The 25452-nt window shown below is 40.9% G+C and overlaps 1 protein-coding gene across 9 annotated transcripts in view; it reads right to left on the reverse strand.

Annotated features, from left to right (window-relative positions):
* mycbp2 (MYC binding protein 2) overlaps positions 1–25452 on the reverse strand; it is a 134275-nt gene that overhangs the window by 95361 nt on the left and 13462 nt on the right. For all 9 annotated transcript variants that reach the window (XM_060929884.1, XM_060929889.1, XM_060929881.1 and 6 more), the window contains exons 3-5: positions 11232–11447; positions 8415–8568; positions 6796–6992 (exon numbers count right to left, since the gene is read on the reverse strand). In XM_060929884.1, coding sequence (XP_060785867.1) covers positions 6796–6992; positions 8415–8568; positions 11232–11447 — 567 coding nt within the window. The remainder of the gene's footprint in view (positions 1–6795; positions 6993–8414; positions 8569–11231; positions 11448–25452) is intronic.

The following is a 25452-nucleotide window of genomic DNA, read 5'->3' on the forward strand; positions in this document are numbered from 1 at the left end:
CGGGGACACGACAACATTTCCTTCCCGCGGGCCCATGCGCAGACTTGCCGACAACACTCACGCGGCGGAAGCAGTGTGTGTGTCTCTATGGCTCTCCACTCACGCAGCTGAAAGGAGGAGAGACTGTGAATTGTTTGGCGCGAGGTAGGCTCGCAAGATGACAGAAGGAGGGCAGAATTGGTTGGTCGACAAAAAGGGACGAAAAACGTCTGTAATATGGGATCACTTTGGATTCGAAGAATCCGACGTGGAACAGAAGCGCATCGTGTGTAAGATTTGCAATAAGGTAGTATCTGCACCTCTTGGCAACACTACAAACCTCTTCAACCACCTGAAACTGAGCCATAAAGTTATTCACGACGAAACAATAAAAAACAAACAAAAAGATAAAGCCGATGCCGCCACAACCAGCAAGACAACGCAGCCATCCATTTCAGCCACTCTCTACAATGCCACGAGTTCGGAGAGGCACAACGCACTCACAGCATCCATCGGATATTATTTAGCCAAAGACATGCAGCCTATGTACATTTGTTTTTCTCTGTCTTATGTCAAAAGAATATTTTTATTTTGTTTTATACATCGCAAACTTAAGTTTTTCTAGACTATATTTATTTTCAGTTTGAAAGAAAGGTGAACGTAAATGATCAATAACAGATATCGGTGACGAATCTCAGTCATCCAGGTACATAGTAATCTGTGGTTGGTTGAAGAGAGCAACTGGACTTGCTTGAAGATTCTTGAAAACGTTTCGCCTCTCATCCTAAAGCAGACCTGTTTACCCCAAATTTGCCCTGTCAGTAGTCTTGCAGTATCTTGTCAGTAGTTTTGGTAAGCTGTCAGTAGGAATTTTACTGGGGTCCAATCTATGTATTGTATCAAAGACAAAAAGTAGAAAGCAGCCTATTAGATAATAGTACTCATTCAAGTTGAAAGTAAGTGATAGATTACATGAACAAAAGTTTAAACATTAAAATCTAGCACTGGTCTTATTTTTTCTGGTATTTCTTTGCAGGACTATCAATAATGCCATCGGCCTTTCGCTTCGCGGCCGCCATGATTGTGTGCTCAGAAACCAAAGTTGAAACAATGGAACCTTCCCACAATGCAACGTACAGTAAACGTGGCTTAAACGTGATTAAACATGGCCACGCCCATGACTATACGATCGATGTTCGATTCCCACAATAAATATGATTATAAAGTAAGTTATGAACAGGGTTTTTTCTAGAAAAACTTTGTATGAGGGCGCTCACCATGGCGAGGGAGCGAAGCGGGGGGGGGGGGGGGGGGGGGGGATGGTGCCGGTTGTCCCCCCGCTGTGCAAAGCCTTTGAAAAATGCTCCAATGGGACATTCTGAGGCTATCTGAGAGGGAAATTGTAACAAATTGTCTGTCAACATTGAAAAAGAAAGAAGTAATCTTCTTCTGCCCCGGACAGTCTTTGGCTTTCTTCCATTTCGTGCCGCGGGATGACATCTTTAAATGCCCAAGTGTCAACAAAAACAACTCGCGGACTACTTCTGTCAAAAGCTCCCGCGCCGGTGGGTGAAAGGTCATTCAGTCTCGAGAAATCTCGCTCTACAAGTCAGCTGACCTTGTATGTAACCCATGTCAAATCTCGCGAGAGCAGCCGTGACAAGTAAACAACTAAACAACATGGCGCCTCAGTCTGGAAAACGCCAATTCGGATTGTTTTTGCACCGTCTGGCGGTGTATCTACTATGATTGGAATATTTTTGGAGCAATTATAACGTATTTGATGATCAGACACACTGTCACGTAGTGTTGCTGGGATGTTTTCACGGAGTCGGTAAGGGGGCGCACGCCGAGAGTAAGAGGGCGCAGCGCCCCTGGTCCCCCGTTTAGACGGAAGCCTGATGAAACATTTGGCAACATTTCGGCCATAAATCGTAGTTTTTGGACAAGAATTCGTAGTCCGTATTTTGTTTTGAAAAATCGTAGGAACTACGGACAAATCGTAGGAGTAAACAGGTCTGCTAAAGGCTTCCTCAGTTCTGTCTGACTACTAGGGAGTATCCAGTATTTATCCTCTCATGGATCATCATAGAATCCGAATCAGAATGCTGATGGCTGCATTGTAGGTGGCTGATAAAAGATGTCATAGACACCCACCTCTGTTCAATGATGGTCGTTCCAGGTTGACAAAAATGAACGATCCTCTCTGGCTAAGATGTCTGCCAGTTTTCTGGAAGTCCTCTCATACTCCATCGTTCCAGGTTGAGAGGACTTCCAGAAAACTGGCAAACATCTCAGCCAGAGAGGATCGTTCATTTTTGTCAACCTGGAACGACCATCATGGAACAGAGGTGGGTGTCTATGACATCTTTTATCAGCCACCTACAATGCAGCCATCAGCATTCTGATTCGGATTCTATGATGATCCATGAGAGGATAAATACTGGATACTCCCTTTAGTCAGACAGAACTGAGGAAGCCTTTAGGATGAGAGGCAAAACATTTTCAAGAATCTTCAAGCAAGTCCAGTTGCTCTCTTCAACCAACCACAGATCAATAACAAAGAGGGTTTTTTTGTTTTAAAGAGAAATGCTGAATAAATGTATTGTTTCAAAAAATCGTTTGAATAATCGTGATTTCAATATTGACTGAAATAATCATGATTATTATTTTTTCCATAATCGAGCAGCCCTAATTTCCGTTGGTTTTACTCCACAGACTCCGTGCAGTACCGTTAGCCAGTAATTCCTCTGGCCTTTCCATCAGACCAGTCACTCTGTGATTTTTTTTAACCCTGCAATATTTTCACGTCAGCATTGTAAAGCAAACTGGCCTGACAGAACCATGAGGTACAGCAAGGAATACGAGGATGGGCAGGCATCTCTACTTCTGCATCATGCACACAACTTGACTTGTACTAATTTGTACAGCAGAAATGAAAATCAAGAGCTTTTCTTCAGCAAGCTCGGAACCAGAGAAAATTACAAGCAACGACAGTCATTAGTGTTGTACTAAATGTCCTAATGTAACATATTATTCAAAAGGAAAAGGGAGACGTGTGCATTGCATTTCCCAGTTCGACAGCACATGTTGGCACAAAATCGTGAAACATTTTACACATTAAGTAGATTCGTTATGCTTTCTAATGTGTCATACCTGTGAACACAACCACATACTCGTCATCATTCTTACTAACCCATTATCTTCATGTGGAACCTCACAGTCTGGATGTAACAGTGTCTGTTGGCTCCTCCATGATTAATTGGTAGCAAAAAAAAAAAAAAGCAAGAGTATGAAATTGCATTTGAATGCATTCTTTCACGCCCACGCACAACTCCGTTGCAGTCAGTCAGGAATAACGGATCTAACTGGATCCTTTTAACCTTCTATGCAAATTCAACATGCAGCAATTACAGTGGGTATAAAAAGTGTACACACCCCATTAAAATGATAGGATTTCTGATGTTAAAAAAAAAAATAAAATAAATAAATAAGAGACCACGATAAATAATTTCAAGACTTTTCCCACCTTTAATGTGACCTATAACCTGTACAATTCAATTGAAAAACAAACAAACAAACCTGTTAGGGGGAAAAACAAAAAATTAAAAACATACAATAAGCTGGTTGCGCAAGTGTGCACACCCTGTGCACACCCTTAAACTAATACTTTGTTGAAGCACGTTTTGATTTAATTACAGCATTCAGTCTTTTTGGGTCGGAGTCGATCAGCGGCCACTTCTAGACTTGGCAATATTTGCCCACTCTTCCTTGCAAAAGCACTCCAAATTGCGAGGGCATCTCTTGTCACAGCCCTCTTCAGGTCATCACATAGATTTTCAATAGAATTTAAGTCTGGGCTCTGGCTGGGCCATTCCAAAACTTTTTTGGGGTCATTGTCATGCTGAAAGATTAAATTCCTCTTCATCTTCAGCTTTCTAGCAGATACCTGAAGGTTTTGGGCCAAAAATTGACTGGTATTTAGAACTATTCATAATTCCCTCCACCTTGACTAAAGCCCCTGTTCCAGCTGAGAGGAAAAAAAAAAAAAAAAAAAACACCCACCCCAAAACATGATGCTGCCACCACCATGCTTCACCGTGGATATGGTGTTCTTTTGGTGATGTGCAGTGTTGTTTTTGCGCCAAACATACCTTTTGGAATTGTGGCCAAAAAGTTCAACCTTGCTTTCATCAAACCACAAAAATATTGGGTTTCAAAATGATCAGCACGGCAGCAATTATTATATGGTGAAGTCTGCCCTGAAAAGAATGTCATTTTTAAAACCTTACACCCCCAAAATCAATAAAACTGTGCAAGTCTGTTCTTCTAGTTGGATGCAATATACTGTACTCATGCAGCTTCTTTCTGGAAATTTTTCAATCATTCTAGGCTTTTGGTTTTGTTTCATTATTATGAGCCTGACTGTGTCTAATGGTATTTTTAATTGCTTAGGTCTTTGATACATCCTTTATAACCATTTTTGTGTGGTAAGTGCTTCTCCCCCCCCAGTAGTGATAGATGGCAGTGATTCTGGAGATGACCATAATATTCTCACTGCTCAGACAACAACAGCACTGCAAGTGCTTTAAGGAATGTTATACAAAATATTACTCTGAAACATGATAAAACCAGGGCTTTGAACCGGTTCACGGAATGAAAACGAAAACCGGGAACTTTTTCTATTTCACATGGAACAGAAACGAAACCAGAAACTTTATTATTTTTTATGTTCCGGAACAGAAACGCTTATTAAAAATAATGGTAACCGGTTAATACCGGTTTTTATTTCATTCCTCAAAGTTTCCGTAGCCTACAAATAAAAAAGTCATTCTTCTCCTGCGCAAGTTTCTATGACCCGCTGGGGTTCACTTCCTGTGTGACGTTCGCTGACAATGTAGAGAGCGGGAGGGTGGACTACTATCACGTCTCCACATCTTAAATAAGAGGTAAATATTGCAGTCTATCGTTATTCAAAAATGTCAATTCAAACACGATATCAATATATTTGTCCACGTTAATGAGAGGCTCGCAAAGATTAAATGACGTTAACCTCTGTTAGCCTATCAATGCATAGGGCCTGACTAGCCTTTGGTAACACACTAAACGAATTCTCTTTCATTTTTGGCACTTTTTCTGTTTGTGTAGATGGGAAGACATACTGAGAATCCAAATCGCCAACATTTGAAATAATAATTGTTTTGAATTATTTCTTGTCTTATTTAATGAAGGTTGTAATAGAATTAGCCTACATTTGGCTTAAGCTGGATGAGACAGAGACATAATTTTATAGCCATTTGTTAAACAGCTGACAGGGAACATAATTAACCGTTCAGATGAGTAGCGTGCTATAGATGCACAATGGTGTAACATAGGGAAAAAAATTTAAAATTCAGGTTTTGATTTTATGTACTGAAATAACTATTAGGCACAATTTTTACAATATCTATATAAATTAGTTGTTTTTACCCATCTTAACCTTGAAATCAGCATTTTAATGATTACCCATAATGCATTGTTTATCACGCTAAAACAAGCAAAAACGTCATAAGACAGTGGAAATGCTACCTTTACTACCTTCACGTGGCGTCTTTCTCGATCGCACGTGCCTAGAAGCGTACCTTCTAGAACATTCCTGGGTGGTCACAGACTGTCACGTAGCCTAGTTCGGTTGTGAAACTCGCTAGGGTGGAGTATTTTCGCGAGTTTAGTGGCAAACTTTTGTGCCGCAATTTCTCTATTCTCGAAATTTGTAACCTGAAACCCTACAAGAAATGTTTCATAATGTTTGGGATTTTGAAAAATGCTTCTAGCAAGTTTATTTCGCTGTATTTTTCCGTGAAACTTGGCATAAATCATCCTTAAGTGATGAGCATGACATTGTTATTTTGGTCTGGGTCACGGAGTTAGTTGGAAGCGGGAGAAATGAGAGTTTCTCAACTACAGCAGCACTTCTCACCATAGATGGCTGGCGTGTTTCACAGCGTTTGGGATTTACTAAATCGACTAAATCTCTAGATCTACTGAAGCTACGAGGATATAAATCACCAGGATTCTAATTTACTGGGTGAGAAGTATTATATACATTTTTTGAAAGGTTTATTCGTGCTACAAGTCCATGAAAGTTGGAATTGTTCGTGAACGGGTTAGTTATATTTTGGTAGCGTGACGCGCACAACAAGCAAAAGAAAAAAATTTTCTTCCGAATTTCCTTGCTTTATCAAAATTATTTTTTGATACATTAAAAGACTGTGTGTTTATAATATTTAAGCGATTTTTATTATAGAGAATATCTGATCAAAACTTTCAAAACAGCATTCAACGTGATTTTTCACGGGTGTAAATGTTACGCGTGACGTCCATAATTACGTTAAATTTTAAGAACTAAAATTCTGTTAAAAATTCTAGATTTGTGCTATCATTCTGGGGTTTTGCTGAATAATACTTTAGGGAGTTCTCTTACAATGCTGAAAATTCAATGAGTTTTGGTGAAATTCTAGAAAAGTTATTAATATTTTAATGCGCCTGATAGCAATTGTGCTCACACAGCGTGCTACTCATATTCTGGGAATAAAATTTTTTTTGTTCTAACCGGTTCGGGAACGTCTATTTAATGGTGGAACCCAAAACCGGAAACGTTAAAATTCCATTTCTGTTCGGAACGAACCAATAGGAAAAAAATTCTGGTTCAAAGCCCTGGATAAAACCCAATTATCTTTTGACTTTATCTAGATCTCACCTAGTTATCCATGTCTCAGTGAAGAAAGCGCCTCTCTTTTGGATTCTGACAAAGTGCAGATAAAAAGCTGATCTAACCTGGATAGTCTGGCAGGCATGGCTGCCATTATTGGTGAGGATAGCAGATACAGCCTGTAGGGTTTTCCCAGTGTCTCCCCAGGCCACCACCAAGCTGAACAAGCAGGCACAGGATAGAGCGGTCAGTGCCTGACCAGTAGGGTCATTCATTCCTGTACTCCGCACCGTGGTCTCCAGCAGCAGGTGGAAGAGAGATTCTGTACACAGAAGAACAAAACCAATGTCATTGTTCTCCACGGGCCCTTTTAAAGTGGCACACCGCCATGTTATAATTCTGGCCCGCCACCCTTCCCATGGCCAAAAAAAAAAAAGTAACTTCATCAGTATACACTAAATAAATCATTAAGTATTCGCTTTATTATAATTTTGTAACTATTTAACACGCAGAAGACCATTAAACGAATGCATACGGGGCTACCTGAAATGGCCACGCAATTGCAGTAGAAAAACATCCGGCCGGCTGCATACAGATTGTGACACAGAGCTCTGCAGATTGAGGTCTATCCCTGTGTTACACTACACTACACCGCACCACATTACACTATACTGACACACAGTAACGTTGGAAGCTACAAGCTGCAGCTAAATAAATTTGCGGTGCACACGCAGGTTGTTTGTAGCGTTATTGTGCAACGGTTATGCTTATCTGTCGTCTTTTCTGATCATACACAGTTACAGTAATCATATAACAGCGCGCACACACACACACACACACACACACACAAGTTAAGTTCAGGTCTTTTATTTTACGTATCTGTGATTGTGTAGGCGAGAGCTGCATTTTCCCATTGCTTCACTGTGGTTGTTTACTGCAGGACATCCGGGTTCCTGGGTCAAAGGACCCAAACTACGGAGGCCGGGGTGGCTTAGTAGTGCCAGTCTCTGGTGCACACACCAGCTCATGCATGGATTGGAGTGGTTTCACCCAATTAACACTAATTATGTGTATTGTAAAAAAAAGTATGCATTTATTGTAATTGGGTATTTTGTTAATGAATTATAGAGATTATCAGCATGCACTTAGACCTGAAATTGTGATGTAAATGTATGGTTTATGCGATGTTGGTAATATAAAGTAATTGGGATCTTCCAGTGGGTGGGGACAGGCCACTTTATCTAGCCCTCTGAAGGGAGGTGGATTAGTTGGGTCATAGGCACTATCTGTTATGTAGTAGTCATGTAACCAGGCGGTGCAAACATAGTGCAATACAGTATTCTGTTTTGTAGACAAAGTTGTTTGGTTTTTTTAATAATTACTTGAACTTTTATTTTATTAATTATTATAATTTATTTTGTGTTAAATTTCTGCTGCTACTTTGGGAAACCGGACCCAATAAAACATCTTGTATTAAAAGTTCTATCTTTGGCCGTTGTCCATCAGATGATATGTACAGTAAGAATGTGTTAATTTTTTGTAAAAATGATTTTAACAATGATTTAGCATTTCCTATCCACTTATTGGCCAGTTTCACTGTCAAAAAAAGCCCAGTCAGTCAGCTTCAGGACTCCGCCCCGGACCCCGTTGGGGGAGGCCCCCGAACCCCCGCCACCACCTTTTATTTTTGAAAAGAGGAGAACCCTGAATGCATTTCCAAAGAGAGAGAGAGAAGAAAACTCACCCAGCACATCTGGAGGTTCTGTCTGGAAGCTCTCAGGCTGTTGTCCCTGTAGCATGTCCAGGAGCGCTTGCAGGCTCCTCAGACAAAGTGAGGGGTGTGAAAACCGCGTCTCCTTAATAAGCTCAAACACTCCGCACAGTCCAATGCCAATGATCTGACCGGAAAAAAAAAAAAAAAAAAGGAACAAACCATGAGTGTTACTGCACTAGGCAGAGAGAAACCAAAAATCTATTACTTCTCTGATAGTGTTCATACAGACAAATACACAAATAAATACTGACAGAAGCAAAGTCAATATCCTCTAAAATATGGTATTTTCATCCAAACTGTCATCAACCATTAACAAAATCACCCACTGAACGAGATTTGCTGCTTGTCAGGAATGTGTTTGACAAGAAACAAGAGAACACTACCACTGGAACAGGTGTGGAACAATACAGCATACAGTTTTGTATTGTTTGATACGAGACTCGGTTCGATACAAATCGAACAGCATATCAAACAATGGAATACACCGGAATAAGAGTGGGTAAAAATTTTAATTTGCTAAATACTGGTCATAGTTCTGTAATTACAAGTCTATATTCCTTCAATTTCATTTTGAAACACAATAAAATTTCTCAGTAGACATACTACCGGGGTGTATTTAAATGCATATTAAAGCATATGAATGGGTTTTAATACAGATATTTAGGCAGTACCTAAAAGTGGGGCTCCCGATGAGCAAAATAATTGCAAGGGCATAAAAGCAACCTGAATAGAATATTATTATAACATCTGAACCATCGAACTGCATGATGTAGTGCATTTCATGTCAATAAATTGCTGCATTTTCTTGTGATAGTAATATCAACAAAATTCTTCCTGCACTTACATCCATCTATCACCCTTACGTGACAGAAGCTGTCAATTGTCCAACAAGTTAGTGGACTAATAAAACTGATGCAACTAGTTTTATACAAAATTGTCGTAAAATGTATTAGTAAATAATCCCACATTACTTTATAAAAGCAAATAAAATGATAAGTGCTGGAGAAAAAGCCATCCATCGTATGTAAATAAAAGATACAAATTTCATCGTCCGGTGGTCAAGTGTTTATGAGATACATTGCCTTGCACTTATGATTGTGTTCCCTGTGGTGGTACACGTATGTATGTACATACATCGTACAGTCAAGCCATCATAAAATCAGGTCGATGCATTCTCTTAAGTATGGGGTTTTGCACGCCACTATTAATTTAATGCATCACCGTTAATAGCTTTCGGTATTTGTTAGCAAATTTGCTAAGTTTTGACAAGATCATCAATCTCGGCCATCATTGAGGTCAGTTCACTGCACTGAACTGAACTTCTGGCTGCTCCCGATTAGGGGTCGCCACAGCGGATCTTTCGTCTCCATTGCTCCCTGTCTTCCGCATCCTTCTCTACCACACCTGCCACTTTCATGTCCTCTCTCATCACATCCATGTATCTCCTCTTTGGCCCTTCTTGTTTTCATGTGCCTGGCAGCTCCATCCTCAACATTCTCCTTCCAACATGCTCTGCATCTCTTCTCAGGATGTGCCCATACCATCTCAGTCTCATCTCTCTTAAACTTAATTCCCAAGCTTTCCACATGTGCTGTCCCTCTGATGTGCTCATTCCTTATCCTGTCCAACCTCGTCACTCCCATCGCAAACCTTAACATCCTCAACTCCGCCACCTCCAACTTTGCCTCCTGTCTCTTCGTTAAGGGTACGGTCTCCAATCCATACATCACAGCTGGCCTCACTACTGTCTTATACATCTTACCTTTCACTTTTGCTGGGACTTTCCTATCACAAATGACTCCGGAAATCCTTCTCCAACTGCTCCACCCTGCCTGCACTCTCTTTCTCACCTCACTATCGCAGCCCCCATTTTCCTGCACAGTTGACCCCAGGTACTTGAATTCACCAACTTTCTTTACGTCCACTCCTTGCATCTTCACTACACTCATCTCCATTCTCATTGATGCACATGTATTCTGTTTTGCTACTGCTCACCTTCATTTCTCTTCGTTCTAATGCATCCCTCCATCTCTCTAAACCCAACTCAACCTCCTTTCTACTTTCACCACATATCACAATATCATGTTCCATGGTGACTCTTGCCTCACTTCGTCCGTCAAGCTACCCATCACTATGGCAAACAAGAAAGGACTCAAAGCAGATCCTTGATGAAGTCCCACCTTCACCTTGAACCATTCAGTCGTTCCAACTGCGCACCTCACTGCTGTTTCACTGTTCTCATACATGTTTTGCACCACTCTAATATACTTCTCATTAACTCCACTCTTTCTCATACAATACCATAACTCATCTCTCGGCACTCCGTCGTATGCCTTCTCCACGTCTACAAACACACAATGTAGCTTTCTCTGGCCTTCCCTGTACTTCTCCATTAACATTCTTAAAGCAAAAATTGCATCCGACATGCTCTTCCTTGGCATAAACCCGTACTGCTGTTCACAGATTACTACCTCTCTTCTCAATCTCACCCCCAATACCCTTTCCCATAACTTCATGGTGTGGCTCATCAATTTTATCCTAGTTGCTAACTATGTGAACAGAAACCAGTGCAACAAGCAAATGAGGTGGCTTTTACACACATTAAGCTCAATACACTGAACATAACGTGTGTAAAAGCCACCTCATTTGCTTGTTGCACTGGTTTCTATTCACATAGTTAGTAACTAGGCAGATGGCCTGTGTCAGTGTGATTCAGAATAAATGTACATTAATAGATGAAATGTTAGGTTCGCAGTAGGATCATCAACATTGTTGTGATCCACTAACCTTGGGTAGTTTGACAGCAGGTTCACGGTACTCCTCCTCCTCCTCACTGTCTGAGTCACCACTCTGCACAGAGTTCCGGGAAGCCAGGGCCAGGGAGGTCTCCTTCTGCTGCCAGTCCAGTACACACCGCCGAACATTACAGTACACATTAAACGCAGATGGATTACTGTGAAGCTTGATGTCTGGGACTGGGAAGGCCCCATCCAGATTCTCTGTCTGCAAAAGGGGGAGTCTGTGTGAGATGGATTATGGATACTGAAAGTCATGAATAACACATCCAGCACAGCGAGGAAAGAGGATTTCATCCATTTCCCATTGGTACAGCAAGTACAACTAATCCTATTTGTCCATCAATATACACAGTCACTATGCAATATATACTAGTGCATCTCAACATATTGAAACATCATGAAAAGTTTTTTTTTTTGCCATTTAAATTCAAAAAGGGAAACTTTCATATATCCTATATGCATTACATGTAAAGTGAATTATTTCAAGGCTTTTTTGTTTTAATTTTGATGATTATGGCTTATAGATCATGAAACTCAAATCTAGTATCTCAAATTATCAGAATATTTAATTTTAAGTTTGAGTAAAACAGTATAAAATACTGTGCATCTCTCAGTCTAGTTCAGTACATACAAATCACAATCATGGGGAAGACTGCTGACTTGACAGTTGTCCATCAACACCCTCCACAAGGAGGGTAAGTCACAGAAGGTCATTGCTGAAAAGGCTGGCTGGAAAAGGTGCACAAGCAACTTGACCGCAGACTTGAGAGGATTATCAAGCAAAGTTAATTCAAGAACTTGGGAGAGCTTCACAAGCAGTGGACTGAGGCTGGAGTCAGTCCATCAAGAGCCACCACCCACAGAAGTCCTCAGGCTACAACTGTCACATTCCTAAGATCAAGCCACTCCTGAACCAGAGACAACGTCAGAAGCGTCTTACCTGGTCTAAGGAGAGAAAGAACTGGACTGTTGCTCAGTGGTCCAAAGTCCTCTTTTCAGATGAAAGTAAAACTTGCATTTCATTTGGAAATCAAGGTCCTAGAGTCTGGAGGAAGAGTGGAGAGGCACAGAATCCAAGGTGTTTGAAGTCCAGTGTGAAGTTTCCACAGTCTGTGATGATTTGGGGTGCCATGTCATCTGCTGGTGTTGGTCCACTATGTTTTATCAAGTCCACTGAGCAACAGTCCAGTTCTTTGTCTCATTAGCCCAGGTAAGACACTTCTGACATTGTCTCTGGTTCAGGAGTGGCTTGATCTTAGGAATGTGACAGTTGTAGCCCGTTTCCTGAAGACATCCGTGTGTGGTAGCTCTTGATGGACTGACATCAGCCTCAGTCCACTCCTTGGGAAGCTCTCCCAAGTTCTTGAATCAACTTTTCTTGACAATCCTCTCACAGCTGCAGTCATCCCTGTTCCTTGTGCACCTTTTCCAGCCAGCCTTTTCAGCAATGACCTTCTGCAGCTTACCCTCCTTGTGGAGGGTGTCGATGATCATCTTCTGGACAACTGTCAAGCTAGCAGTCTTCCCCATGATGGTCATTATGTGCATTGAATTAGACCAAGAGATACAAGGTATTTATGCTATTTTACTCAAACTCAAAATTAAATATTTTAATAATTTGAGATACTGGATTTCTGATTTTCATGAGCTACAATCCATAAATCAAGTTAAAAAAAAGCTTTTATATATTCATTACACGTAAAGTAAAATATTTCAAAGTTTACCTTTTTGAATTAAATTACCAAAAAAAAAAAAAAAGAACTTTTTCATGATATTCTAATATTTTGAGATGCACTAGTATAAGCCCCACACCTGCAGTGGAAACAAAACAGGCCAACAAAATCTAAATCAATCAGAGAACACTTAATGCACAGGCTGACCATCAGCTTAATTCATAAGCATTGTAAAGCATCTCCAGAAGGGTAACTGTAGGTCTTATTCAAATTCTGTTTAAAATCACAAAAATTTGTAAATTATTGTCCAGACAGGCAGCTCAAATGTGATTTGTGACTTGTACAATTTGTGCAAGATGGGTTTTATTCAAAAACACACATGAAATCTGACTTGCCCAAATCACATTCAAGCCAAATTTGTTTATGGTTTCAAATCAATTTAAAATCAGAGTTTGGGGTAAGCTCCAAAGGGGTGCAACACTCCCTACTGCTCAGAGGTCATGAGTTCAAACCCCAGCATTGTCACACCCATCCATGGCCAGGACTCCAGGAGAGAAAAACTTGTCATGCTCTCGGTGAGGGAGGGCCAGCATACTCTCACTCTCTCTCTCTCTCTCCCCCCCCCCCCCCCAATCACAGCAACACTAGCCAAATCATACACATAATCAGACAGCGCCTGTGAGCTCATGCATGCGAAAGTGGGCAGATATCACTTTCCTCCAAGTGTGTTACACCGCCCTGTGAAAAGATGCAGGCTGTTGGCTTCACATGCCTGGGAGGAAGCACATGATAGCCTTCATCCTCCCTGGTTGGTAGCTAATGTACGATAGGGGAAACCTCAGTTTCACATGTCGAGTACGTATTTGTGTTATACAGGCAGCTTTCGATCATTCTGGCTGCAGCACTGACTTTTATACATTTCAACTTTCAAATATCATGAGCTGCTAAATAATCCTGTTGGCACTTTAAATGATAATTGTAGCAATCCTGCGTGCTGCTGTAATTCCACTGTCTGCCAGACATTTATCTCAAAGGACATCGAAATCAGGAGTTATAATTAGCCTAGTAATGTTGCATTTATCCGGTATGGTAAATGTCTGCTTTTCTGAGATCTGCTTGTACCTACAGTAAATTCATTCTACATCTAACTTAAAACAGAACGTTATTTAAAGGAACCGGTAAGTTAATTTTTGCACATTGTTATTTATGCTCATCAGCTGAGACCAATTTAAAACTTGTTTAATTACACTTTGTTCATAAAGCACCATAATCGCCACTCAGCCAGACCGTGTCCTAAGAGCATCAAAAATTGTACTGAATGTGTTATCAAAGCAAATTAAAATTCATTTGGTGCATTAAATTACCCTTTGTTGTGATAATTTACTCTTCTAAGCTTGACAAGTCAAGAACTCTACATGACTGACCATACAAATTTGGATTAAATGGAGCATTTTACATCAGCATCTGGAAAATGTTGCATAGCCTTGTCATATTACTAACCGGAAATTCAAATTTTATATTCTTTATTGCTGTATCACATGCAAAAGCAGTGGTGGTTCAGTGGATAAGGCTCAGGACTGCTGACTAAACTATTCAAATCTTAAAAAAAGGATTTGAAAACTAGCTAACAAACTTGCATCTTACTCCTAAGTTAGCTAATGCTAGGAGGAAAACTGTCAGGATTGAATGTGCTCCTACAAGTGATTGAGAGTTGGATCACTTACGTGGTTCAAGGATAACTGAGCTGGATAAGATTAGTTGATTTATTTATACATGGATAAATAACAATTTTGAGATGGGGCTATTGCCATGTTATTCCAAATACCGCAATTTTGGGTTGCAGAGTTACTAACCAACTAGCAATCTAACTAAAAAGGTAGTGTTGGCTTGGTGTGCTACCAATCAGACGGTCCTTAGTCTGAATCCCAGCACCACCAAGCTGCCATTGTTGTGCCTTGCTCAAGTGGCCAACAGTGACAGCTTGGTGGTGCTGTGATTCCCTTAACAGTATTATGGCCAATTCTGCAATCTGAACCCAGCTTCCCAACAAGCGAGGATAAGTGAAGAATGTCACTGTACTACACTTGTATAGTGTACACTTCTTTACATGTCTAGTTCGAGTCTTTTTGTCAATAATATACCTTTGTTCAGTATGAACTTTATCAGCATAAACAATAATGGTACACTGCTAATACACACCAAATTCAAGACAAAAATTACTTATTAATCTGGACAACATAAAAAAAAAAAAAAGACTAGAGAGTATTTTAATACAAACCACCCCCACATAGCATCCTAGACTTGCTTTCTCCAACACTGAACTGTTGTTGTTTGATTTACAGGCCATAAAGCTACACTAATCAATGTAAAACCGGGTACTGCAATGACTTAATTGAGGCCCAGCACACACAGGCTCCGAAATAGTGATTGAGTGGTTGAGAATTACCAGGACCAGATTTAAAAAAAAAAAAAAAAAAAAAAAAAAACACTGACACAGCTCAGTTTCCCTTGATGACTATGATGATTTGGAACGTTGACTGTACACCGGGCTCTCTCATCCAAGTGCCTGACCTCACTAGTGCTCTTGTAGTCAAAATCAGCAAACCCCCACACCCATGCTCCAAAATCTAGTGGAAAGCCTTCGCAAGAAGAGTGGAGCTTATTATAACAGCAGTGAGGACTAAATCTATTTAACATTAACTGTTTTATTCTATCCACATTCACTGGATTTTGAGAAACAAAGCATTTTTATTTTTTGCAAATTCGATAAATAAAAACAGTACAAAACAGCCGACAAAATCATTTCCGCTTAGAATGTAAACAAACTGGCAAAATGACAGTAGCAATTTGTGAAAAATGCTATAATAATTATTCTTGAAAAGAAAAAAAAAAAAAAACACGTTCTTACCATCAGATACTTTCATTCCATATTTTGTTACTTTTTTTAGTATGTTTTGAGGTTTTGTTTGATAAGTTTTTAATTTCGTCCTTGGTTGGTTCAGGAACATGCTCTGCCATTTTCTTCTTCTTTAGGTTTTTTTTTTGGCTGTTGGCAAACCAACTTAAAGGTGCATTACCACCACCGACTGGGCTGGAGTGTGGAACAGGAGATATTTGGGGGTATACGAGTCGATAGCCTAGTAGCAGAGTAGCCAATCAGAGCACACAATTGCCCTTATCCAGTGAATATAGACAGAATAAAAATGGGATGTTCAACAAGCACATATGGTTGTGATTGGTCAGGTGTCCACATATTTTTGGCAATACAGTGCAAGTGCAATGTGAGAATGCCACAGCTCTTAACCACAAGGTTGCACAATAACTTTTTTTTCAAGGACGCAAACACACGATGCTGCATTAGAACTTTTAGAAGAGGACTGGGACCACAGCTACATACAGATGGCCCCACTCGAGGAATTCATATAAACATTTGTATCACCTAGTCTGTATTAATGCACATAGCTAACTAGCTTTTCATACTGTTACATCAGGTAGCACTTTTCTAGTTTACTCAGTTGAGTTTCCAGGCAAACCAAACATGAGTCTAGGCTACACATTGGAGTTTTCACTTGTCTGGTTGGCTACTAATTGAATTTGATTGGTCAACCCCTGTAGAATCTGTAACAAGAGTGCTCTGAGAACACAATATCCCCCGCTGGCAACTATGCCATAACTCTGGTAAAATGCGACTGAACTGAACAAAACTGTAATATGCGTATTACCGACATAAAACAAAGAATCCTGTCAAGTTTCGTGAAATTCCTCCACAAGTTGTGAGAGGAGTTGATTTCAGAAAGTGAGTACCCTTCACGGGACAGACAGACATCGCCACGTCATAATCCCCCTTCAGGCCTTTCGGCTAGCGGGGGTATAAAAACCGTGAGGGAAGTTGATTTAAGAAAGCAAGCACACCTTGATGAAATTGCCAAAGTACAAGTTTGCTAATATTCAAGGGCATAACTCTGGTGAAAACGAAATTTTAATTTGTACAACTGTCTCATAAAGCCTTTTGCCAAGTTTGGTGAAATTCCTCCACAAATTGTGAGAGGAGTTGATTTCAGAAGGAAAACACACATGAAATTATCAAAGTATAATTTTGTTAATCAAAGGCTGTAACTCTGGTAAAATGTGACCAAACTGAACGAAATTACAATATGCATAGTACCGTCATATAACAAAGCCTCGTCAAGTTTTGTGAAATTCCTCCATAAATTGTGAGGAGTTGATGTCAGAAGAACGTACACTCTCATGAAATTGTAAAAGTACAAGTTATTTAATGAAGGGTCAAAACTCTGGTAAAATTTTCACAAATGAAATTAAATTGCAATGAGTATTACTGTCATATAACAAGGCCTTCTGCCAAGCTTCAAGAAATTTGTCCAAAAATTGTGAGAGGAGTTGATTTCAGAAAGAAAACACACCTTCATGAAATTGTGAAAGTACAAGGTTGTTAATCAAGAGCCACAAGTCCGGTAAAATGTGACTGAATTTAACGAAATTACAATATGCGTACTACGGACATAACAATGCCTCTTAAATTGCGTGAAATTCCTCCAAAAATTGTGAGAGGAGTTGATTTCAGAAGGAAAACACACTCTCATGAAATTGTCAAATTATAAATTTTGTTAATCAAGGGCTCCAACTCTGGTAAAATGTGACCAAATTTAATAAAATTGCAATATGCGTATTACTGACATATAACAAAGAATCCTGCCAAGTTTGGTGAAATTCCTCCACAAATTGTGAGAGGAGTTGATTTCAGAATGTGAGCACCCTTCCCAGAATGAACGGATAGACGGACGGACATCGCAAATGACATAATCCCCCTTCGGGCCTTTCGGCCAGTGGGGGATAAAAACTATGTTCAAGTGCTATTAGAAGTGCAATCATATATTATGTTGGATATTGTATGCATGTATATTATGTTCTGATAAGTATTTATTAAAATATTGTAAAACAGTAATGAGAATTTGGTTTATTCAGTGCACAGTAGGGCTGTAACGATACACCCAACTCACGATTCGATTCGTATCGCGATTTTTGACCCACGATTCGATACACCCACGATTTTTTTAAAGGTGTTTTTAAAGTAGTAAATTTGACTTATTAACATTTACTTACTTACATTAACTATTTAATAACAAATAATTCAGACCACTGCAGAGAATGAGTAATATGTATGCAAAAATGAACAAATGTATATCCAAAGATTGTTTTATTTCTCAAAATAATACTGTTGAGCCGGAAGCTCTGTTTTTTTCGGTTCTGAAAAAGTCATTTTTCCAAATCGTGTAAATCCGTTAAGATTTTTTTTGGGTGGTGGCTCTCTCACTGTCTCACTCTCATAGGGCCAATGATTTTCTGTGATCGTGGAAAACAGATGGAAATTACGGAATTTTTATAGTGAAACGTTGCTCGTGTGTCAAAATGTAACTACCGCAGAAGACTTCCGCCCAAGCAGACATGCCTTCAGTGTTGCCAGATATTGCTAACGTTTTCCACCCCAAAATATGTTCAAAACCAGCCAAAAAGCACCTAAACCTGCCCAATCTGGCAACACTGCATGCCTTTCCGGTCAAGTGATTGTGATTGGCTTGTGGCACACCTAGCCAGCCAATGAGCTGCTTGTTTACAGATTCGCTCCCCGCGTCGCAACCAGAATGGCGACCGCTTAAAAGAAATGAATGCTCTGCCAGTGGCGAGTGTGGATGTTGCGTGACTCACAGAAGATTGTCGCAGGTCGGCGAAAAAACGACTTACTAATAGATATAAAAAATAAAAGTAATTTAAGTAAGTTTAAAATGTAATTTAAATAAAAGGTAAAGTATTCATAAATTGAAGTTTGGAAGCACCTCTGTTTTTGGGCTGAGGAGAAGTTTGAAAGGGTGTACCGCGATTCTGCCTTCTTGTATCGCGATACGGATCGTGGCTCTGCGTATCGCGATTTCGATTTCGATACGCATATTGTTACAGCCCTAGTGCACAGTACATTTGGTTTGGACAGTGCATCAAAGGATATCCTTTACACACTGTTTCAGTGTTACAAGATTCTCTTCCCACAATTATTCAACCAAAAGGTCAATCCCCAGAATAAAATCGCAGTGTCCAATACAGCCAACAATTACACGCTGTAATTTATTACAGTAGTACCTTAATCTTGTTTTGTGAAAGAATCCACTCATATTTGTTTGGGAGCACATATAGCACACTGGAGCATCCAGAGAGAGAGAGAGGTAAAGACACACAGAAATGAGAAATGGAGAGATACAATCAGACTGCAGCAGGACCGGCAGCTCATAAGGATGGATAATTGCTGTTTATGCCCCTCTCTGCTACAGTCACACTAAATGCCCTCATCCATGCTCAGGAACCATTCCCATTCACTGGGGAAAATAAATGTGATGCATGAAGGATATTGAAACACAGGCAGGAACTGCCCTCCAAAGACTGGTGTTCAGTTCAGGATGTGAAGAACGCTGTTGCTGTGGAAACGTGCAACACGGGTCGTCTAGCAACAGCCAATTGTGACCCACCCACTCCCCAAATCTCCTCCATATGTGCAAGTGTTTACTGGCATGTACTTGGCTCTAACAGCCTAATAAAAGTGTTTTCCTGGCATTGCAAATACCAAGGGTATACAAGGATTCATATCTATTAATGATGTTAAATCACTGACCTGGAAGGTCTTTTTCTAGGACAGTGAAAACCAGTAACTCCAAACCCAAGCTCCCCTCACTACCAGTACCAAGATGGAAAGACACAAAGCGTGGTATGAAATTGTTTGTGTAATACTTAAGACAATGACTTCTCTAACCAATTTGTTTTTACCAGCAAAAGTGACAGAATTGAAAATTTTGATCAAACATGTTCTGATGGTATTCTGACAAGTTAACCCCACTGCTTTCCAAAACACGATGAAGTAGAAGTCCTGGGCAGTGAGATCACTTTAAACTAGTGTACAGCTTATCTGACTGACAAGCCTTTAATGCGTAGTACTATTCTTGTCTTTCCCACACAAACATTTCCCCATTGGCTGGGTGTCTAACCCTTGACAATCAGACAATAGCCTCAAACGTACAGCTTTGAGGTGTCGGGTAGAGGTGTGAGGTAGACCTATAGAATTGGGAGACTGTAATAAATAAGTTTGCTTGGACCTCTTCAGACCCAGTTTATACCTCAGTAGAGAAAGTCTACAAAGGCAATTCATATACGTGTCTTCACATTGCATCCACAGACCCATGTCTGGACAGCAGGTGTTTCAACTGCTGCATTATTGTATTATAGTCAGGGCTTTGAACCAGAATTTTTTTCCTATTGGTTCGTTCCGAACAGAAACGGAATTTTAACGTTTCCGGTTCCACCATTAAATAGACGTTCCCGAACCGGTTAGACCAAAAAAATTTCGTTCCCGGAACGGTTAATTACGTTCCCTGTCAGCTGTTTAACAAATGGATATAAAATTATGTCTCTGTCTCATCCAGCTTAAGCCAAATGTAGGCTAATTCTATTACAACCTTCATTAAATAAGACAAGAAATAATTCAAAACAATTATTATTTCAAATGTTGGCGATTTGGATTCTCAGTATGTGTCTTCCCATCTACACAAACAGAAAAAGTGCCAAAAATTAAAGATAATTCGTTTAGTGCGTTACCAAAGGCTAGTCAGGCCCTATGCATTGATAGGCTAACAGAGGTTAACGTCATTTAATGTTCGCGAGCCTCTCATTAACATGGACAAATATATTGATATTATCGTGTTTGAAATTGACGTTTTTGAATAACGATAGACTGCAATATTTACCTCTTATTTAAGATGTGGAGACGTGATAGTAGTCCACCCTCCCGCTCTCTCCATTCAGTCAGCGAACGTCACACAGGAAGTGAACCCCAGCGGGTCATAGAAACTTGCGCAGGAGAAGAATGACTTTTTTATTTGTAGGCTACGGAAACTTTGAGGAACGAAATAAAAACCGGTATTAACCGGTTACCATTATTTTTAATAAGCGTTTCTGTTCCGGAACATAAAAAAATAATAAAGTTTCTGGTTTCGTTTCTGTTCCATGTGAAATAGAAAAAGTTCCCGGTTTTCGTTTTCGTTCCTTGAACCGGTTCAAAGCCCTGATTATAGTAGGTTTTAGTTTATTCTATTTTAACCTGTCAGTATGTGACTTTGCTGAAAAATCTCAGCATGTGTGCATACACATAAGAAGGTATTTAAAATGTTACAATTCAAACCACAGTTCCTCATTTTGGTATTTGTATTCCCTTGACAGAACTCATTTTTTCCTTGATACTTTGGTTTGATTTCCCCATAGTTCATGTTCTATCCCTCATCAAAAACTTCTCGTGCAGGGATTGGCCAAGGATAGCTCACGTGACATAAAATAGTTCTGCCATTGATTAAGCAATGTATCTTGTGACGTCAAAAAAAAAAAAAAAAAATGGATATGGTGCGAGGCAGTCATGGTACATCTTGGATACCATGAACTGACATCACAATTTCAAGCTATACAGAAGAGAATGCCTTTACAGTCACTGCACAAATGTACAACAAAATTTAGTTTATCATAGGACAGCAAAGCCGCTGCATACTTGTGCGCTTGCGCACTTCAGCCCAAGGCTGCCCCATGTTAAAGGAACAGTCCACCGTACTTCCATAATGAAATATGCTCTTACCTGAATTGAGACGAGCTGCTCCGTACCTCTCCGAGCGTCGCGCGACCTCCCAGTCAGTCAGACACAGTCAGACGCGCTATCACTCCTGTTAGCAATGTAGCTAGGCTCAGCATGGCCAATGGTATTTTTTGGGGCTGTAGTTAGATGCGACCAAACTCTTCCGCGTTTTTCCTGTTTACATAGGTTTATATGACCAGTGATATGAAACAAGTTCAGTTACACAAATTGAAACGTAGCGATTTTCTATGCTATGGAAAGTCCGCACTATGATGACAGGCGTACTAACACCTTCTGCGCGCTTCGGCAGCACATTGATACGGAGCTCAGATATCAATGCGCTGCCGAAGCGCGCAGAAGGTGTTGGTACGCCTGTCATTATAGTGCGGACTTTCCATAGCATAGAAAATCGCTACGTTTCAATTTGTGTAACTGAACTTGTTTCATATCACTGGTCATATAAACCTATGTAAACAGGAAAAACGCGGAAGAGTTTGGTCGCATCTAACTACAGCCCCAAAAAATACCATTGGCCATGCTGAGCCTAGCTACATTGCTAACAGGAGTGACAGCACGTCTGACTGACTGGGAGGTCGCGCAAAGCTCGGAGAGGTACGGAGCAGCTCGTCTCAATTCAGATAAGAGCATATTTCATTATGGAAGTACGGTGGACTGTTCCTTTAACCTAACTGCATGTTTTTGGACTGTGGGGGAAACCGGAGCACCTGGAGGAAACCCACGCAGACATGGGGAGAACATGCAAACCCCGCACAGAAAGGCCCTCACCGGCCGCTGGGCTCGAACCCAGAACCTTCTTGCTGTGAGGCAACAGTGCTAACCACTACACCACCATGCCACCAGCTGACACGAGTCACAGCTGTGGCTCTGTGAGCATGTGTGTGTGTGCAGATCTATGCATCATGATAATGCCTAATGAGGTGGATGATAGCATAGTTATGATAAATAAATATAAGTTTTTTTAAAAAGCGATAGCATGGTACATTGCACATGTGCAGGTCGAAGAACGCGCTGATGTAAACAACAAACATGGCTGCCTCCAGTGAGTTTATGCCGAGATTCAATCTCAGAAGAAAGTTAAAAGTTAACAGTTTGGAATTTTTGATGAGGGATATAAATGAAATATACTATGCACAGAAAGGCACTGGTAATTATGGATTCTCTTTGGGGTTGCGCCCCTCAGAAAACAGTACTATGCCAGCCACTTCAGAGGATCCACAATTTCAACCGGAGCCTCTCAGTGCATGGTATATTTGATGACTATTCGGAGTGGGTAACTACAAATAACCATGCTACAAAATTGGTCATACAAGCTTGTCTAAATCTCCTGGAAGGTGAAGATATATCTCTCAGAATTTAAGAACATTTCCTCAGAATTCTCAGACTTGGGCGCAGTGGTCAGTTCTTTGATAGGCACCAGCTATTTGTGCACAATCTGCTGTCCCAGTTAGATGGTGAGATTTAGATGCCCTAACCAGGTCACCAAATCACCAACTAAGGACCGTTCTAGCAATCCAGGAAATACTTCTGAATGCAAAGGTACCTCATGCAGGGGCCTTGTACAACCTTAACTGGATACTGCTCTGTAAAAAGGTGTTCACGTCGACTGAAACCTGTGCATCATGCTATTTCTAAGATACTGACCTTTCTTGAGGACTGCTAAACACCGGCAAGTCCTCACCCCCATTACAGCATACCACTTACGAATAAGACGGCCGCCAAACAATCATCAATTTAAGGCTGTCCCACTAAGGCTACGTTTACATTACGTCGAATCAGCGGATCATCAGATTAACGTTCTTAAAACGATTCGCGTTTACACTAAAACCGTTAGCCGTGCACACAGCAACACCAATACATGGATACGCTCGGCTCCGCAGGCATCCTGCGCTCCAAATCACTCCGCCCTGAACAGCGAGTGCCCTCTGGAGGGTACGCACTCCGGCCCTGCGCAGCTCACACAGCGCGCAAGTGAAGTGCACGAGCCATGATTCAGGACTGAGCCGCTGTGTGCGTGATCCCAGCGCATATCACTTACTACTTGCAAGTGGAAGGATGGCAAGCCTAAAGACAATCATAACTACACAATGGGCAGTATTTGCATCAGTATTTGCAGTATTTTCATACTTTTATACTCTTTAATGAAAGGTGATACAAGGCGGAAGTCCGCGCCGTTTTTCAGCAGTCGTGTCACATGACCAACGCCAGCGAATCAGGAAGGTGGATGTCACAGTGACGTTGTCCAATGAGGACGCCAGCTAGAGCTCAGCACAGCGTATCCGCGTATCTCAATGTTTACACAGCACCGGACCAGATACGATCTAGATTGAATACGTGGACCCTGGCGGATTCCCGTTTCCCGGCTTTTCCAGGTGGTTTAATGTAAACGGACAGTGCATCCGCGAAGAAAACGAGACAGATACGGTCTAATGTAAACGTAGCCTAAGTGATGGGCATTACACCTTGGCCTATAGATAGGCTGGACGCCTCAGCCCCTACTCAGACAGGTCACTCTATTAGAAGGATCTCTTAACTTAATAAAGTGCATAATTTAGCTTAAGTGCATAAGTTATAAGTGTACTACTCAACTGCAGGAAGTATGTGCTAATGCGATCTGATTATCACCATACCTAGTAGAACTTTCTCCAGGTTAACATCTCTGGACATTACTCAGGGCAGTCCTAACACAAGTCCTGTTCCTCATACCTAATTTGTTGATATGTTAGCCAGGTGTTACATATCATCCCTGGTGGTTAAAAAGAGTAAAACAGAATGAGAGTCAAAGGGATGTCTATGAGTATCTGAATACTCTTTGAGGCATCAGTATTTAAATACTGAAGTCATTGTCCAGGTATTGATTATGCCCTAAATCCCAATTTGGTCAGCTGCCAATTCCCATCTACTCGCTAACTCTCCCCTAATCACAAGCCAGCACTCCCCACCCCCCACCGCTGCTCACGCTAGGCCACAGGCCACTCATACCCCTTTTCCACCAAATCAGTTCCAGGGCTGGTTCGGGGCCAGTGCTGGTGCTGGTTCACAACTCGTTCAACTTGCGAGCCAGCTGAGAACCAGTTTGCTTTTCCATCGCTCGCGGTGCCACGTCATTACGTCGCTGTATATGTCAGTTACGTCGCTACGTTTGCTTAAACCTTGGCGCGAATATCGAAGCAAAAACACAGAAGAAGCAGCAGCAACAACAATAATAATAATAATAATAATAATAATAATAATAATAATGGATGACTTCGTGTTTGTACAGCTGCTGCTTCTCATCGCTTAAAAATGGCGATCTTTCGCGGTCTTGTTATTGTTGTTGGTCTTAACAATTCCGCCCCCCCGCTGACGTAAGCGGTTCTTTCCTCTGGCCCAGCAGAGAGTTGGTGCTAGCCTGGAACCGGTTTTTCTGGCCCCAGAGCCAGTTCTTTGTCAGTGGAAACAGAAAACCCGGTTCCAAACTAAGCACTGGCCCCGAACCAGCCCTGGAACTGCTTTGGTGGAAAAGGGGCATCAGAGAAGTGAAAGTATGCCATCCTTCCCACCCAGAGAGCTGTCTTGAACTCTCAGTCATAGAGTGCTGTTGCATCTTCAGGATTCAAAGTCATGATCTCCTGACAATCGGGCAAATGCTTTTCTGTTGCACCACTCAAGACTCGCTTGCCAATATTTTGATGCAGAGGGAATTAGATGCGTGTATTGGAACTTAAAAAAAAAAAAAAAAAACAAGAGTGCTCTGAGAGCACAATATCCCCCGCTGGCAACTATGCCATAACCAGGGCTCGAAATTAACTTTTTTTCTTTGTGTCCCCCAGTGGTCCCGAATTCTGTATTGTATTGTCCCGAAT

The sequence above is a fragment of the Neoarius graeffei genome, chromosome 9 (assembly GCF_027579695.1).
Source record: "Neoarius graeffei isolate fNeoGra1 chromosome 9, fNeoGra1.pri, whole genome shotgun sequence".
In the NCBI taxonomy this organism is placed as follows: domain Eukaryota; kingdom Metazoa; phylum Chordata; class Actinopteri; order Siluriformes; family Ariidae; genus Neoarius; species Neoarius graeffei.